General features: G+C 43.8%; 2 protein-coding genes across 4 annotated transcripts; both read right to left on the bottom strand.

The window, feature by feature from the left end:
• Positions 1–2728: 2728 nt before the first annotated feature.
• LOC130604533 (toll-like receptor 2 type-2) lies at positions 2729–9779 on the bottom strand. Of its 3 annotated transcripts, none has more exons than XM_057419115.1 (3): positions 9643–9779; positions 8648–8829; positions 2729–5158 (listed from the first exon to the last, which is right to left on the bottom strand). In XM_057419115.1, the coding sequence occupies exons 2-3, from the start codon at positions 8724–8726 to the stop codon at positions 2799–2801; spliced, it is 2439 nt and encodes an 812-aa protein (XP_057275098.1). In that variant the 5' UTR covers positions 8727–8829; positions 9643–9779; the 3' UTR covers positions 2729–2798. The 3 variants fall into 3 exon arrangements, with proteins under 3 accessions (XP_057275098.1, XP_057275097.1, XP_057275099.1); XM_057419114.1 differs by lacking the exon at positions 9643–9779 and adding an exon at positions 9067–9204; XM_057419116.1 differs by lacking the exon at positions 9643–9779 and adding an exon at positions 7108–7175 and having other exon boundaries at positions 8648–8788.
• A 559-nt stretch (positions 9780–10338) lies between these two features.
• On the bottom strand, positions 10339–15459 carry LOC130604549 (toll-like receptor 2 type-2). Its single transcript, XM_057419138.1, is given in 4 exon segments — positions 10339–11062; positions 11065–13100; positions 14860–14936; positions 15086–15459. Coding segments are annotated over 4 exon segments (2535 nt in total). The 5' UTR covers positions 15164–15459; the 3' UTR covers positions 10339–10718.
• Positions 15460–17387: the final 1928 nt, after the last annotated feature.

The raw sequence follows: 17387 nt of genomic DNA, 5'->3' as shown, positions 1-17387 counted from the left end.
TAGCAGTTGGTTGAACTCTAGTGTGCTATACACCCTTTTGCAAGACAGTGCCTCTTTTTGTATTACAGCAAGACTGTTCAGCATGCTACTAAAGCATTTCTTTAATTTACTCAAAATAAGAATTAAAAGAAATTTCTGCCAAAAGGCCCAACTCTTAATAAACAGCTTCTCAAACACAAACAAAAAGAACAACCAGATCAAAATGGACGCGTACGTCTTGCCGCTTAGCAGCTGAATGATTGACATCTATACTACTCTGGGCACACTGTGGGGAACTGAAATGCATGATGTTTATCCAAGAATGGTGAGTTCTTCTTAGGAAGTAGAGAAGCTGGTCTTAAAAGGTAATTAGCCTAGCTGAAGTAGCTTTGGAACTCAAATGAAATATGGTCAATATACCAACAATCTTTACATTGTTATTAGAAATAAGAGATAAAGATTTAATTTACACTTCAATATACAGATGAGAATAAAGCAGAGACCACACAAAGCCATCTACTGATGAAGGTAAGTTTTGGATACTAGAAGTAGAAAACGCTGCAACTAAAAATGTTAATTAAATGAAATAAAGAGCAGAACTAAAGTATATCGAAAGCAGATGGCTTTGTTTATTCAGATGAAGTAGCAAACTTAATAATTCTTACAATGTGTCATGCTTGTAGTCATATATGCAAAAATTCACATAAATAAATCATTTGTGTTACACAGACAGAGTTGCCCAGCTGTGGGTGTAATGGAAGAATATTTGTCCTCAGCTTTCTCAATGGCGAGCAAGGACAGGGGGACTTCAGCTCTCACTGACATGATGGCTCTGAGGAGAATTTCCAAAAAGCATTAATACAATAGGTAATTAGCTGTGAGATGAGACTTTCAATGCACCGATTCAACTACAAGTATTGAGGTGTTTAAACAGAGATTTTATATGCATTAGATGCCCAAGACCAAACACAACAATAAAACACTAACTTCGATGCTATCTTATCATGGATATAACCAAACGCTGTAGGCAATTGCATGTGAAGGGTTTTAAGGTCTGCTTCTCTATATGCCTGGAAATTCCCTACACTTTGTGTAAGCGCTGTACTGATCTGGAAGTTAGTTGTCCCTCTGGCCTACTAGACTCAAGATGTTAGGATTCTTCTGAAATTTCCTCTGGCTGCAAGGCAGCATCACCTAAGATACTCCTTTCTTTCTAAATCACCTCTGAAGGAAGAGCTTAATGCCAGTGTTTCCCATTTGTTCCACTTTTCCAGCAGTTAGAGGCCTTGTCCCAGTAATCTAGAGAAAACATGGGTCCACCAGACAGCAAACATGATATCTGCTCTTTAACTTCCTCACTATGTCCTCTCTTCATTTATAGAGACAAGAGGTAGGAAACACCATATTCGTGCCTGTGCTAAGGCTGCTGATCAGAGAAAGGAATAACGGTGTTAAATTGAAAGACTACATACATATTAGTGTTTCCCATATTCTAGATGAGAATAGCTTAAACTCCATTCGAAAAAGTCAAAAGAGTATTTGGACAATACTCTGAAACACCTATTACCACATATGGCACAGTGGAACTAGAGAGAAATCATCCTCCGTAGGCATCTTTCATCAAGAAAGTCGTCTGCCATGGAACATATATGCTACAACAGCCAAACCCACAGTGTGAAAGTGTGTTTTTACAATAAGACTTGCAGACGTGATGCTCTGGAGATCTGGACATTTAACTCACGGCGATTGTGAAATGCTTCTGAGAATCAGTCCTTAGATCCACAAACTGGTATAGCTAGGACAAAAACCTGTGCTGCATAAACTGACATTTATTGCATTTGATTATAAGTGGTTTGCACAAAGAATGCAGAAAACCCCTTGGTTAGGCAGGCTCTCTTCAAAAGCTTTTACAAAGATAGAGATATATAAACTACATAGCTGGATACATAAATGACTTTTCATCATTAAATATTTAAATGAAACAGCTTTTGCTAACACTGTTGATTAACATGTGTAAACAACTGTCATGCTTTAACCCCAGACAGTATCTGAGCACTACACAACTGCTTCCTCACTTACCCCACAGTGGAATGGGGCAGAGAAATAAGTAGGGTAAAAGTGAGAAAATTCATAGGTTGAGATAAAGACCGTTCAATTGGTAAGATAAAAGCTGCATGCATGAAAAGCAAACCAAGGAATTTGTTCACCAGTTCCTGTTAGCAGGTAGACGTTTAGCCATTTCCAAGAAAGCAGGGCTCCATCAAACTTAACAGTTACTTGGGAAGACAAACACCTTAACTCCAAATGTCCTCCCTTCCTCCTTTTTTCTCACAACTTTTACTGCCAAGCACGACATTATATGGGATCAGACATCCTTTTGGTTGCCTGGGATCTGAGGTCCCACCTGTGTCCCCTCCCAGCATCTTGCACTCCCAGCCAACTCACTAGCAGGACAGAGTGAGAAACAGAAAAGGCCTTGATGCCGTGCAACATCTCTTCAGCAATAACTAAAACATCCCTGCATAATCATCACTGATTTTGTCACAAATCCAAACCACAGCAACAAAAGAGAAACTACGATGAATATTAACTCTATTCCAGACTGGATCAGCAAAACAATCCATGACCACAGCTATAATAAAAAAGTAATGTACATGGATACAAAAAGAAAGTAATAGAATTTATAGTATTATATATTATATATATTATATATATTAGAAGCTCAGCCTTCTAATCTCAACATACAGATAGGTGATAAGATGAAACAGGAAACAAATCCAAAGTATACTTGGTATCTAAGTATTCCTTAATGTCCCTCTCTAGGATTTTAGAGCTATTTTCAAATTAAACCAAAACATCGCCTGTTGCTCTTCTTCAAGAGGCCACTCCAGGTAGGTCTTGGTGTTCATGATCTTCCGCAGCTTGCAGAACCTCTTGGGAATTGCTTGACTCTGGATGGGCTCCAGAAGGATGAGAATCGCTGCGTCGTTGTTCTCATCAAAGAGGCGGAAGTGCGAGAAGTCCAGCTCATATTTGCACCACTCGCTCTGCACAAAGTGCTCGGACAGCACAAAGAGCGTTTTGTGGCTCTTCTCGATGGAGTCAATGATGTTGTCCACAATCCACTTCCCGGGCACAAAGTCCCGCTTGTGAAGGCAGAGCCGAAAGGGGGGACAGGCCTGCTCCAGCTCCCGCACCATGATGTTTTCCACCCAGTCCGAGTCATTCTCGCTGTAGGAGACAAAAGCATCATAGCAGAGGTCCTTTGGGGGAGCTCGCCTGGGCTTCCGCTTGGCTCGCAGCCATGCCCAGGTCATTCTCAGGTACCAGACCGCGTGGTACTTGTAGCCGACAGCCACGAGGGAGAGGATGGCCAGGAACACCAGGGTGCAGATCAACGACACCATGAGGGACTGGTGGCACTCCATCAGCGAGAGGTGCACGGCTCCAACCTGAGCCCCTCTCACTGCCAGGGGAGAGTCACACACGTAGCTCTCCGGCCACCCCACCAGCACCTGCGCTAGTCCTGCCTGGTGGTGGATGAAGGAGAGGAACTCACAGGAGCAGATGAAGTTGTTGTCGCCGGCGTCCAGCAGCTCCATGTGCTCGAAGGACTCGAGCTCCGCCTTGGAGAAACTGTTGAGCTTGTTTCCTCTGACTGACATGGCCACTAAGTTAGGGACGGGTGCTGCATCAGGCAAGGTCTTCAGCTGGTTTCTGGTGAGGTACAGCTCTTTCAGAAATGGCAGTCTCAGCCCAAACTGCTTCAGGTTGTTCACGCTAACATCCAATACTTCCAGCGTTGGGGGAATGCAAGTCGTTACCTTAGGAATTTGAGTTCGGGAGAGGTTTAAATATTTCAGGGTCTTTGGCCATTCACACACATCTGGAATATCACCAAAATTATTTTGGCTAATGTCTAAGAGAATTAGGTGTCTCAGATGAGACAAACTTTTACCCGTCATCCCTAAGTCACTCAGTGAGTTCTGACTTAAATTTAGAATTTGCAGTGAGGGCCAACCACCCCGACACGCTGAGTGCTCCAAACTCTGGTCTCCAAGCAAATTCGAACTAAGGTCAAGATACTCTAATGATCTAAGGTGCTGTGAAACCCTGCATGGTACCAAAAAGACCTTGGTGTTTTCAACTGTGACTTTGGTAAGAAGACTTAGTAGACCTTCCACATCCTGAAGGTCTGTAAACAAATAGAATTGCTCTATAGACAATTTATCTATTGTTATAATTTTAATAGTCTGTGACTGATTTACATGAATTTGCATTTTCCATCGTCCGGTTCCCATGAGTCTACAGTCTATAAACTCAACCTCCTCTAACTTTGGCATGTCTGCTATAATGCTGACAGACTCAGGAACAGTGGCATCTGTTATTAAGGTCTCTTTGAAAGAAATTTTGCTTGCAAAGGAGTTAGACATGACTCTCAATAGTTGTGTTTCAGCAGGTTCATTGAGGTCAATTTCTCTCACTTCTAACCAAGTGACAGAGTGCAGAAGGTCCCTGACAATCGCTGAGACTATGCTAATGTTTCTTACGTTTATGATCATGTGATTTATCTTCCTAATCAGCTCCAAACTTCCTGGCTCATAATGACTGAGGTTGCCCCCGTCAATCCACAGCTTGTCAAGAAGCACAACGCCCTCAAAGTTCCCTTGCCTTATTGTGGAGAACCATGGGTTGCCCAGGTGGAGAGAGCTCAGGTTCCTCAGCTTAGAAAACAGGGAGCTTTGCCCCAGGTCTCTGTAGGAGCTGCCTTGCAGGTGGAGGTGCTGGAGTGAAAAGAGGCGCTCAAACCACGCAGGGGACAAGTGAGCCAAGCTGTTATTTGACAAGTCCAAGAGCTCCAGTTTCCCAAGGGAGCGGAACGAATCCTCATCTATTGAGCTGATTTTGTTGGCCTGCAGCAGCAGGGCTCTCAGGTTCACAGCCTGCCGCAGGTCCTGGGAGTGGATGTGCTTTATCCTGTTGTGGGCCAGGTTTAACACTGTGGTTTTGGCTGTGAGCCCAGGTGGAATGAATTCCAAGCCCATGGAAGAGCAGTTGCAAATCTCAGTAGTATCACAGGAAGGACAAGTCTGCTTCATCTCTTGCTCTCTGGAGAGATTTACAGCTAAGACCATGTACATGGCCCACACTTGCCAGGTGTGTGTATTCATTATTTTGCCTTAAAATATAAAATACAGTCAGAGCAAATATAAGATGAATAGTTAGGTTTGGAGAATGTATGTTTTGGATTTATCTAATCCATAGCCTTTACTGTTCTCTCCAGTTGATTCTACTATAAATATATTTAACACTGTTCAGAGATTAAAGAGATTAGTCGAAACCAGGCATACTATACACAAATATTCCAGAATTATTTATCAAAAGCTACACTCCTTGGATTTACTTTTTTTCCCCTGCGATTTCTAATTCCATGAGAACTACCAAATAAATTAACAGCTGCACAAATCTTTACCTGATTCACCTCAACATCTGAATAATCACAACATTACTACTAACCTGATCCTTTGCCTGTTTAGGGTATAGTCCTCATACATCCCTCTTCAGCCCTGTCTTAGGCATTTTTCTTCTGAATTTGCAAGTATTATTTTGTGCATATAATTTTTTACTAATTCTAATCCTGGATATGTTAAGAAGAGTCAGCATCTTGCAAGAGACGGTGACATTCGCATTTAATATTCATATCAGGTAAATGTCTAATCTCTATTCTGACAATAAGGAGAAGAATATGCTTCAGTCCCCTTCCTCATTTTATCTGCCTTAGGCTATTCTGTTTGTAAATGTGCTAGGAGCAGGGAGAGAAATATTTGCCTGGATGTCTGTGTGGGCCATTATTATCATGTTGACAACAGTGCAATACTTGCTAATGAAACATAAGCTGGGAAAGCTGACCATTGCAGCTTACTGACTCTTAGCTCTTCCTTTTTACTGACAGACTTCTCTGCCAGTGGCTTTTTCTGCTTTGGGTATCTGTGGCAGGGAGGAAGTCAGGCCAAGTCATGAGAAAGAGCCAGGGGCTTTTGGAGCCTCCTGCAGATCAGATCAGCTGGACTAGATCAGCTTTTTCCAGGCCCCCAGCCTGTTCCTCGTCTGGACTGAAATTATTCAAGAGAAGCTGCACAGCTGTGGATCCTGTGTCACTTCTCTTTCCCCTCAGAGCCAGGCCTTTCATAGTACTGATTTGCCATGGCATTTTGTGTTACAGAGCTTGCTGCATATCCAGTCTGTCCTTACTCCTGGCGAGGTGACTTTAGTTCTTCTGTCTCTCTGAGGAGTTGGAAAAACAATTCTTGAAGCCTGAATCCCCTTCAAAACCCTTATTACATATTGAATTATAACCCTTTTTTGTTTATGCTTTCCTGACATGGATCAAGGAGCACTTTTGAAACTTTACTTTTTCCAGCATGTCACAAATCCCTCTATTTCTGTAGGTATCTTACTTAAGAAGGTGAAGAGTGAGCTGACCGCAAAGAGGACAATGAACAGGTTCCCAAAGATCACAGTGGGCTCTGTATAATCAGGTTAGATTGATTGAGAAGTACTTTCTCTCTCAGTCGCCACACTAACACTCTGTGCAAAGACCTACTGTCCTTTGAATTCATGCTCTAATTTGCTGTACAATAGCTGACCCATGCAGACAAGTTCATGCAGACAAGTTCTTCTAGTTACATTATTTTTAGCCAGAGTTGCTTAAAATCATTCATGAGGGGCAGAATTAGCTGAGATTGTTCAGGCATATGGGAGAGGAGGAAAACTTGTGGATAATTTTTCCAATCATTCCATATCTTCTCACCTGCAGGACTATAAACATTTTGACCTCTTGTGTTATTTTCCTTTAATCTCTGTCTCTCCCTGATGTAGAGCTTTGTGTCTTGAAGGACACAATCCTGTCATCCATCTTTAGATGCCCACAGCTGAGCTAGTCAACCACCGTGTCCTCCAACTTTTAGGGGCAATTCACATCATGTCTCTTGGACACCCACACTAAGATGGGATGACCCCAAGAGAAATTACTCTAATAACTTAAAATGGAGCACCAAAGTTTAGATACATAGATATTTGTCGATGTGAATCCCACCAAAACAAACTGTGGTCTGTATTTACACTCACCTCTTGTACGGCTGAGACTTTTCTATGGGGCTTTTCTGGTCTTGCAGGTCTGGCTGGTTAATACAGTGCTGTAGGCCATAGGAACAAAGCTGTGAGTAAGATGAGTTTCAAACGCGACAAATTTAAGTGGCATTTTTGAAGTTGCCATCTAAAAGATTACTGTTTGGAAAAGAAACAACCAGGCAACGTGGTCAATCAAAATCTATCTATAGGCAGGTTATTTACAGATGGAAAATTAGCAGCACAGAAGGAAACTGGGCAGGTACCGAGAGGGAAGTATTCTCTTTCCCTTCTCATGAATGTCTAATAGTTCATCTTAAGACCCTGATTTAGAGAGTTTTTCAGGCTTCTCTGCACCCACTCAGAAATATAGTCCCAATCCACAATATCATTGCCCTACCAAGAAATCATTTTTCCCTGTTGCACTGGGAGGAAAAAAAGCCACATAGGAGCTGAAATGCAGCTAAAAATATGGAAACTTGCATAGATGCCTTTATGCCATAAGGCACTGTGATGAACTACACATTCAAATTGTGTCTGGATTATGGACAAATCGTCTGAGCCACCAGATTATCTTCCCTGGCCCAGGCGAGTAGAAGTATTTGAGGAAATATGCACATATACTTAAACAGAACCATGAGTGCCAACAAAATGAGGTTGTATAAATGCTAACAAATGCTAAAAGCTAGTGTAACTGCTAAAATTAAGCATGCCAACAGTGTGCAAATTGATTCTAGCTTGGCAAACGCTAGCAAGCTAAATGAGAGGTGATAAATTTGAGCAATGCTATGGATTCTGCAGTGTCAGTAGTTGGTGAAGGGATTGATTCGCAGGCAGACTTGGGAAAGATGCTGCTTTCCACTTGACTGTGTGTGGATTTCACATATCCTAGCTATCACCCACAGCATTGCCTTAATCATGTGTCTGTGTATACACACACACACATATATATAAGCATGCCTCTTCTTGTTTCTGATATAGAGGGTATGCAACAGGGCAGTTAGGTGGGGAGACAGTTGATTCCACTGTCCTGAAGCCATTGCTCAATGAGCCCTTTTCTGGTTGAATTCCTAAAACAAACACAGCCCATCTTCACACCCAGCCTTCCCAGGGCAGCCGGTATCGACACACAAGTGGGACAGCACCCTAAGCACATACAAGGCACCCTCCCACAAGGAAACTGAGCAAGAAAGGGGAGCTATCTCTCCCCTTTCCCAAAGAACATTGCTCCCATCAGCATGTCTCAGCTCTCCTGGCTCTCCTTCCTTTTGCTACCTGCCTGCCACGCAGCCATGCCAGCTGCCTGCAATTGCATGTGCCAGCTCCACTTCTGCTGGCAGCCAGAAATCCCTCCCTCCCCTGCACTCCTGCAGGTGCTGGCCCCTGCCTGGCAGCCCCAGATACCCTGAATCTCCCATGTAGAAGAAGATGACTCAGGGGCAGAGATTATATAGCCTCTTCCCAGTGCTCCCTCCTTGTTTCTGCTCTAGCTCCACTCTCTTTCTGTGCGTCTCCAGCTTCCACCCACCTGCAAACTCACCTCTGTGCAGAAAAGATTCCCAAAGATGCCAGATCCAGCTCCAGTGCCTGCATGCTGGTGAACCTATGTCACATTTCATCTCTCTCTTGCTCTTCACCCGGCTTCCTCCCACGCTGGTGTTTCCTTCCCACTTCACTGATCAGCCTTGGCAATGCAAGCAAGGGAATTCCCACATGGGGGCTCTGATTGACAGAAGAACAGTAACACTATCAGTCCTTTTAAATGTGCCAACTCATAACAATGAACTTATAGTAAGGGCATACTGTGTGAAAGCCAAGGCTTCTCTTACCTCTCTCTCTGACCCTCTCTTTGAAACGACTAGCAAGTCGTGTTTTCCTCCTTACCTCTAGGCACTCAGACTCCTAATCTGTTTTATCACTGCTCAGTGTTTGCTGTTATACCATTTGATCATCACTTACCTGAAGTTCAGCCTGGATTAGCCCATGAGCTATTCTTCTCCAAGAGAGTGTACAGATCAATTCTTTTGTACCAGACTTTGGACTAACCCTACAAATATCATTATAACAGGAAAGCAGAACTGAAAGTGGTGCTTGGAGCCTACACCCAGAGAAACCACCGTCTCATGTGTGTATTTGCGTATAACATACACAGAGAAGTGGGAATATATACATATGCATTAGCACATACACAGATACACATATATATGAGCATGTACAACTTTTAGACATGTGTGTATAAGCAAATTTCCCCATTTTTCCAAATACTCATCCTATACAGCAATGGTTTAGTATTTCAGTACAAAATAATTGTGTGTATAAAGTTTAATCAAGACTCATTTAGGCTCTCCTGCACTTAAACTCTAGCAACACAAGCAAAGGGGAGCATGGAAGAGCCAAGTTAAAGAAACCCACACGTAACTTTATCCCCTGAGAGACAAGTTTCCACAAAAACCTCTAAAACGCAAGAAACGCACAACTGTGACTCATGGCACACAGGGTGACATCAGCTATCTTAATATAAACATCTGTATCTACCTGCTTGTAATTGGTGAAGAGCAATACAGTAGTTCCAGGACATACCTCATACTGAAGTAGAAAGATAAACTATCTCTTATCAGTGTGATTTTCTTTCCTGGTTATAAAGAAAGCTAAGTAGAGCTGTAAGGGGTGCTTGGCCCAATGATTACTCAAATGTGCTGTGCAAAGTAGAAGAGCAGAAAGAAGAAGTGAGACAGTCTGCAACGCCATCTAGCCCACCCATTTAAGCACAGCCTTGAGGCCCACAGAAAGAGGGCTTCAGCTATTTCTGTGGGTAGGTAGAAGGGAACAACCTGGTCACCGTGAAAGGAGAAACAAGCATTCACAGGGAGAAAGAACCCTATGGAAAAACAAAACAACAGAAAAAAAAACCCACCAACAAACCCCAGTGATTTTATGCCTATGGATTTCACCAGTCATGCAAGGTGCCAGGATGGTTCCTTCCCTCGTACTGAGCAAACCCCAACCTGTGCATGGCGGTACAGATGCTGGTGTAACTAGCCAGAATAACAGACGTGTGAATGGAATTACATAATCAAAACTGTCTTTTATAGTGTTGCACAGCAATGGTAGTGCTTGAGAGAGCTTATTTTGATGTAAGTCCTCAGGGTTTTTTCAGAATTTAATTTTAATTGCTGTGCTATGCATGATGGCACTGAAAATAAACCAGAGGAGAAGAACAGACATGGAGAGTATTGAAACACTTGGCTTTTATTTTAATTTGTAAATTACAATAGTATTGTTAGGAACTAGTCAGGAATGCGGTAACAGGAGGAAAAAGTACAGAAATACCCTATATTCATCTAAATGTATTTGTATACATTTAAGTATATGAAGTCCAACAGGGCTTCCAAATATCATAGTCATTGGCAGGCATTTTGACAGATCAGAGTACTAAATCACTGTAAAGCCGAAATTGGGTCTTTCTCATTTAGAAAGATGATTATTATTTCTATATCCAACAAAGCAAGTTCTCCATAGGCAGGAAACAGGAAGGAAAAATTTCTTACCAGGAAGAAACCCTGACATACACATTATGTGAAATATGCCGAAATAGGGGCTCTTCACTTGTCCTACATCTTCAAGGCTCTTTTCAAATTTTCCCAAAACATCTCCTGCTGCTCCTCACCAGAAGGCCACTCCAGGTAGGTCTTGGTGTTCATGATCTTCCGCAGCTTGCAGAACCTCTTGGGAATCGCTTGACTCTGGATGGGCTCCAGAAGGATGAGAATCGCTGCGTCATTGTTCTCATCAAAGAGGCGGAAGTGCGAGAAGTCCAGCTCATATTTGCACCACTCGCTCTGCACAAAGTGCTCGGACAGCACAAAGAGCGTTTTGTGGCTCTTCTCGATGGAGTCAATGATGTTGTCCACAATCCACTTCCCGGGCACAAAGTCCCGCTTGTGAAGGCAGAGCCGAAAGGGGGACAGGCCTGCTCCAGCTCCCGCACCATGATGTTTTCCACCCAGTCCGAGTCATTCTCGCTGTAGGAGACAAAAGCATCATAGCAGAGGTCCTTTGGGGGAGCTCGCCTGGGCTTCCGCTTGGCTCGCAGCCATGCCCAGGTCATTCTCAGGTACCAGACCGCGTGGTACTTGTAGCCGACAGCCACGAGGGAGAGGATGGCCAGGAACACCAGGGTGCAGATCAACGACACCATGAGGGACTGGTGGCACTCCATCAGCGAGAGGTGCACGGCTCCAACCTGAGCCCCTCTCACTGCCAGGGGAGAGTCACACACGTAGCTCTCCGGCCACCCCACCAGCACTTGCGCTAGTCCTGCCTGGTGGTGGATGAAGGAGAGGAACTCACAGGAGCAGATGAAGTTGTTGTCGCCGGCGTCCAGCAGCTCCATGTGCTCAAAGGACTCGAGCTCCGCCTTGGAGAAACTGTTGAGCTTGTTTCCTCTGACCGACATGGCCACTAAGTTAGGGACGGGTGCTGCATCAGGCAAGGTCTTCAGCTGGTTTCTGGTGAGGTACAGCTCTTTCAGAAATGGCAGTCTCAGCCCAAACTGCTTCAGGTTGTTCACGCTAACATCCAATACTTCCAGCGTTGGGGGAATGCAAGTCGTTACCTTAGGAATTTGAGTTCGGGAGAGGTTTAAATATTTCAGGGTCTTTGGCCATTCACACACATCTGGAATATCACCAAAATTATTTTGGCTAATGTCTAAGAGAATTAGGTGTCTCAGATGAGACAAACTTTTACCCGTCATCCCTAAGTCACTCAGTGAGTTCTGACTTAAATTTAGAATTTGCAGTGAGGGCCAACCACCCCGACACGCTGAGTGCTCCAAACTCTGGTCTCCAAGCAAATTCGAACTAAGGTCAAGATACTCTAATGATCTAAGGTGCTGTGAAACCCTGCATGGTACCAAAAAGACCTTGGTGTTTTCAACTGTGACTTTGGTAAGAAGACTTAGTAGACCTTCCACATCCTGAAGGTCTGTAAACAAATAGAATTGCTCTATAGACAATTTATCTATTGTTATAATTTTAATAGTCTGTGACTGATTTACATGAATTTGCATTTTCCATCGTCCGGTTCCCATGAGTCTACAGTCTATAAACTCAACCTCCTCTAACTTTGGCATGTCTGCTATAATGCTGACAGACTCAGGAACAGTGGCATCTGTTATTAAGGTCTCTTTGAAAGAAATTTTGCTTGCAAAGGAGTTAGACATGACTCTCAATAGTTGTGTTTCAGCAGGTTCATTGAGGTCAATTTCTCTCACTTCTAACCAAGTGACAGAGTGCAGAAGGTCCCTGACAATTGCTGAGACTATGCTAATGTTTCTTACGTTTATGATCATGTGATTTATCTTCCTAATCAGCTCCAAACTTCCTGGCTCATAATGACTGAGGTTGCCCCCGTCAATCCACAGCTTGTCAAGAAGCACAACGCCCTCAAAGTTCCCTTGCCTTATTGTGGAGAACCATGGGTTGCCCAGGTGGAGAGAGCTCAGGTTCCTCAGCTTAGAAAACAGGGAGCTTTGCCCCAGGTCTCTGTAGGAGCTGCCTTGCAGGTGGAGGTGCTGGAGTGAAAAGAGGCGCTCAAACCACGCAGGGGACAAGTGAGCCAAGCTGTTATTTGACAAGTCCAAGAGCTCCAGTTTCCCAAGGGAGCGGAACGAATCCTCATCTATTGAGCTGATTTTGTTGGCCTGCAGCAGCAGGGCTCTCAGGTTCACAGCCTGCCGCAGGTCCTGGGAGTGGATGTGCTTTATCCTGTTGTGGGCCAGGTTTAACACTGTGGTTTTGGCTGTGAGCCCAGGTGGAATGAATTCCAAGCCCATGGAAGAGCAGTTGCAAATCTCAGTAGTATCACAGGAAGGACAAGTCTGCTTCATCTCTTGCTCTCTGGAGAGATTTACAGCTAAGACCATGTACATGGCCCACACTTGCCAGGTGTGTATAGTTCTTGATTTGTGTTTTGTTTGTCTGAACATTTCGCTGTAGGAAACACAAAGGAGACAAGGTAGTGTCAGGTTTTATTTTTGAACAGGAACTGAAACAATTGAAAACTTGACATCTGTCTGACTCTCCTGCTTCAGCCATTCAGCTCTGCAGACATGGTGTGCTACTCGTCTTTGGACTCCAGGCATATCATGTCTCAGCAATCATCAAGGACCATTATTAATGTTCTGCCTTTTCATATGTGCATTGGCTATGGCTCTCACCTCTTACATCTCTTGCATTGTGCTTCCCCTCAAGAATGAAGCTATGGCTGTATCTTTCAACTCTAACAGGAGTTTAAATGTCCCCTAGTCCAGATCTGGGCTAAGGAATCATGTGCACCTTCAGTAAGCTTGCAGAAGACACTAAGTTGGACAGGAGTGTTGATCTGCGAGAGTGTAGGAAAGCTCTGCAGAGGGATCTGGACAGGCTGGATCGATGAGCTATGGCAAACTGCATATGGGTTGACAAGGCTCAGTGTCAGGTCGTGTACCTGGGTCACAACAACCCGTGCAACGCTATAGGCTTGGGGAAGATTGGCTAGAAATCTGCCTGGTGGAAAAGGAGAGGGCAGTATAGTTCAACGGCTGGCTGAACATGAGCCAGCAGTGTGCCCAGGTGGCCAAGAAGGCCAACAGCATCCTGGCCTGTATGAGAAATAGAGTGGCCAGCCTGTATTTGGCATTTGTGAAGACCCTTGCTACAAGAGAGATGTTGAGGTGCTGGAGTGGGTCCAGAGAAGGGCAATGAAGCTATTGAAGCATCTGGGGCAGAAGACCTGTGAGGAGCGGCTGAAGGAAATGGGGTTCTTTAGTCTGGAGAAAAGGAGGCTCAGGGGAGACTTTACTGCTCTCTATAACTACCTGAAAGGAGGTTGTAGTGAGGTGGGTGTTGGTCTTGGTCTCATCTCCCAAGCAGCAAGTGATGGGATGAGAGGAAATGACCTCAAATTGCACCAGGGGAGGTTTAGACTGGGTATTAAGAAAAAACTGTATTCACCGAAAGAGTGGTCAGGCATTGGAACAGGCTGCCCAGGGAGGTGGTGGAATCGCTGTCCCTGGAGGTATTTAAAAGACATGTAGACATGGCATTTAGGGACATGCTCTAGCAGCGGACTTGGCAGTGTTAGCTTAATGGTGGGACTTGATAATCTTAAGGATCTTTTTCAGCCTAAATGATTCTGTGACTATGATTCTAAATGCTCATAGCTTTTGTAGCATCAGCCTGCCTGTATAGTATGGCTACCTGCTAGGGAGAAGCTCAGACAGGAGCATGTTCTTCCTTCTTGCCCCAAGTGTGCTGTGGCTTCCAACACTGCAGACTTCCCCAGAAGAGATTTTGAGGTCTTCTGCATAAAGTCTCACCAGCCTCAGGGTTTTCAAAAAGCAAAGTTGCGTTTGCTCCTGGCACACCCTTTTAGACACTGTGTAAGCAATTTACATTCTTTACTGGAAAGGCAGAACATGCTGATACGCAACCAAACAAGTCTATCACCCTTTTCTGAATACCAACGCTGGTAATAGATGGGAATTGGATGTTGCTGTCAACATATAAACAGTGAATGTAATTAGAAAAATACTGATTTTGATTTACAGAAGGGCTGTGTTTCCTGCCATGGGTGCCAAAGTTCATTTTTGCATTGGCTACACCAGAAAGTAAGTCACTTATTAAAGTTCACAAGCTGCTCTTAAACAGTTCCAGTACTGCAGACAAACAATACCCCCAAATCCTGAATAACCCTCCAGTAAATACTTACCTTGTGTACTGCATGCTGTGTTTCAGTTTCCTTGTGTGAGAATCACGTATTCTGGGATCCAAGTGATCGCCTCGCACCTGCGAGAACAACAAAAGCTGTAAACCCTTTGGCAGGTCTGATGTGATAACAGTCCTGGAGTAAGAAAATATTTCAGTGTGCTTCTGAAACAAAACTTTATGTTAACTATTTCCCAACATCCTCTAACTATTCAGCCTGTGAAGCATACCTGTCTACACAGCTTTTGTTCAATGATTGCTCTTCTAAGGAATCCATGGCTTCTGAAGAGCTCGTCACTGTCCGGCATACATGACGCGGCCCTTCAAACTCACATTTCAACTTCTTCTATCACTTCTGCTGACATGAAAATAAGCATAGATTGTGTTTGCGCTCTCTTCTTCTCGAGCTGAAATTCAGTGGCAGATCGCTCTCCTTTTGTCGGTCATCACCCATCACTGGAAAGGCTGATGCAACCATTTTGCGTAAGTCATTCTTTCACAATCACTTCCTCCAGCATTAAGTGCAGAAATAGTTCCTAGGCAGAACTGCATTCACCTCCCTGTATCTCTGCTTTTGAGACTTATTGTTTGGTATGCACTGGGAGGTTATTAACTATACTGAGCAACAGAACATTTGAGAACAGCAAAGTTGTTTTTTTGTGTAGGTTCCATAAAATGTTATCAATAAATAAATTGATATATGTATTAATTTGATAAAAAATTGGAGTCAAATTGTTCAAAGTCAGTGCTAGAAAAACATGTAACATCATTTCATTTTCTAGGACACAAGCAGACCTATGTTATCAAGGAATAGAAAATGTGTAAGAGTGGGAATGATATTCTGCCTGAAAAAGAAGACAGTTTGAAGGAAAGTATCCACCTGTAAGCATCCAAATCGATTCTGAGAGGGGAGGTTTGATAATATTTTAGCCTGACTGAATGGAAACACATGGTTGGTCAAATGACCATAAAGGTGTAGGGAGTCTTCCTAACAGCTCTGAAAGGTAAACCCATTAAATTCTCAAGGGTGCACAGAAGCTTGAGTACATCTCATAGCAACCTTCAGTCCCACTGAGTTGAAATTAGCATTGCACATTAGGTTAAGAACTTGACACTTTCCAAACAAAAAAGGAATTGAAAAACTGAAACACCTTTGTATTTTCTGTCTGCTACAGAGGATAGATGATAATCAAAACATTTTAAAATAGAGACAGAGCAGCTGTGGGACACAGCAGAGAAGGGAAATGGTCTTTTAGTGAAGGGTTAACACCAATTTCCCCAAAGCTACCTCTTCCCTACAGCACCTCTCAGTTCCTGGTCTGAAACAGGGAAGACTTTCAGCTTTCAAAATGTATAAAAATGTTAATTCTGAGTTTTATGTGACTCATTCCTATATGCTTTTGTCATTAAAACTGCAACTCCTTGATACAGTTAAGTATATTTATGAAAACTTTTGAAGAAGACCACATATGAGGCCACATACTTCCCTGAATGCGAAATGGGCATGATGTTCTATTTGTTGCAGCTTTGCAACCATGCATTCGTGGATATTTGAGGTAGGTGCCAGCTGTTTCGTCATAAGTACCCACTTTCTCCTAGCATCCAAACTCAACCCACTCTCATCATTCTTCTAAACTCGGCTGGGCTTCTGGTTTCTCTCAGGAAGAGAAGACTGGAGCAACCCTACCCAAACTCCCATGCTGAAGTTCAGAAACCAAGCAGTTCATTTCAGTAAGCTGCTTCAAAAGCCAAGAAACCTGGGTGGGTCTTCTGCTGGTTTCCATCAGTAGGGAAAAAAGTCTACAAGCAACATATCTCTCTCTCGTTCCAGGTCAATTTGTCAGGATTCATAAGGTTATCCAGAGACAAGAAGGTTTGAGGATGTTCAAGGTGGCCAGAAATGCCATCCACAAGCTGCCCCACACACAGAAGAAACACCTGCCTCCCAGAGCATCAGCTGTTAGCATGGACTTCTTTTGAAATCAGAGTCTAAAGTAGGAGAAAGCTGCTGTCTTTTAAGGTGAGAATATCATCCTTTTTCCCTTTCTCCAGAGTAAACATGTTCAGCATTGAACAAAGTTGCACCTTGTGGGTGCTTTCTCACAACCTTCAAGTTTAAGCTATGGTTATCCTTCCTCCTTTGTTTAAAAAGAGGGCATGTGCCTTCACCTGTGCCAGTACATTCCTTTTTCCCACCTAGAGGGGCACAGAGCTGCAAAAAGCCTGTGTTTTTGTAACTTCAGGTGTTCCAAGCAGAGACAACGCACAAGCCTTTGCCAACAGATAGGCAGGGCTGAGGCAGAACTCTGGCCATCATTTTTGAAGGTCTCTTGTTTCCTGTTTATTTGACTCCCTTTATTTGATTCCCTCTGCCAGCTCTTCCCTGATCCCCAGCTACAGCCTGCTCAGCATCCCTGGCTCCGACAGCTCTGTGCCAGCTCCCTGAGTGCTGGCTGAGGGACAGGCTCCTGCCACAACCCTCTTCCACTGGTAAGCTGCTGCTGCTAGACAGGGCAGCGACCAGTGATGGAG

This window comes from Pezoporus wallicus, unplaced genomic scaffold (assembly GCF_028554395.1).
Source record: "Pezoporus wallicus isolate ANWC-B61680 ecotype Strahan unplaced genomic scaffold, APGP_CSIRO_Pwel_v1 contig_2384, whole genome shotgun sequence".
Classification (NCBI taxonomy): domain Eukaryota; kingdom Metazoa; phylum Chordata; class Aves; order Psittaciformes; family Psittacidae; genus Pezoporus; species Pezoporus wallicus.
The sequence above is the reverse complement of the archived record's forward strand: the minus strand, read 5'-3'. Positions and strand labels throughout refer to the sequence as shown.

Excerpts from the sequence above, each read along its gene's own strand:
- LOC130604533 (XM_057419115.1), bottom strand. The coding sequence starts at position 8,726 with ATGAAATGTGACATAGGTTCACCAGCATGCAGGCACTGGAGCTGGATC. Across the intron at positions 5,159-8,647 it reads GGAATCTTTTCTGCACAGAG|GCAAAATAATGAATACACAC; the intron begins GTGAGTTTGCAG and ends TTATATTTTAAG.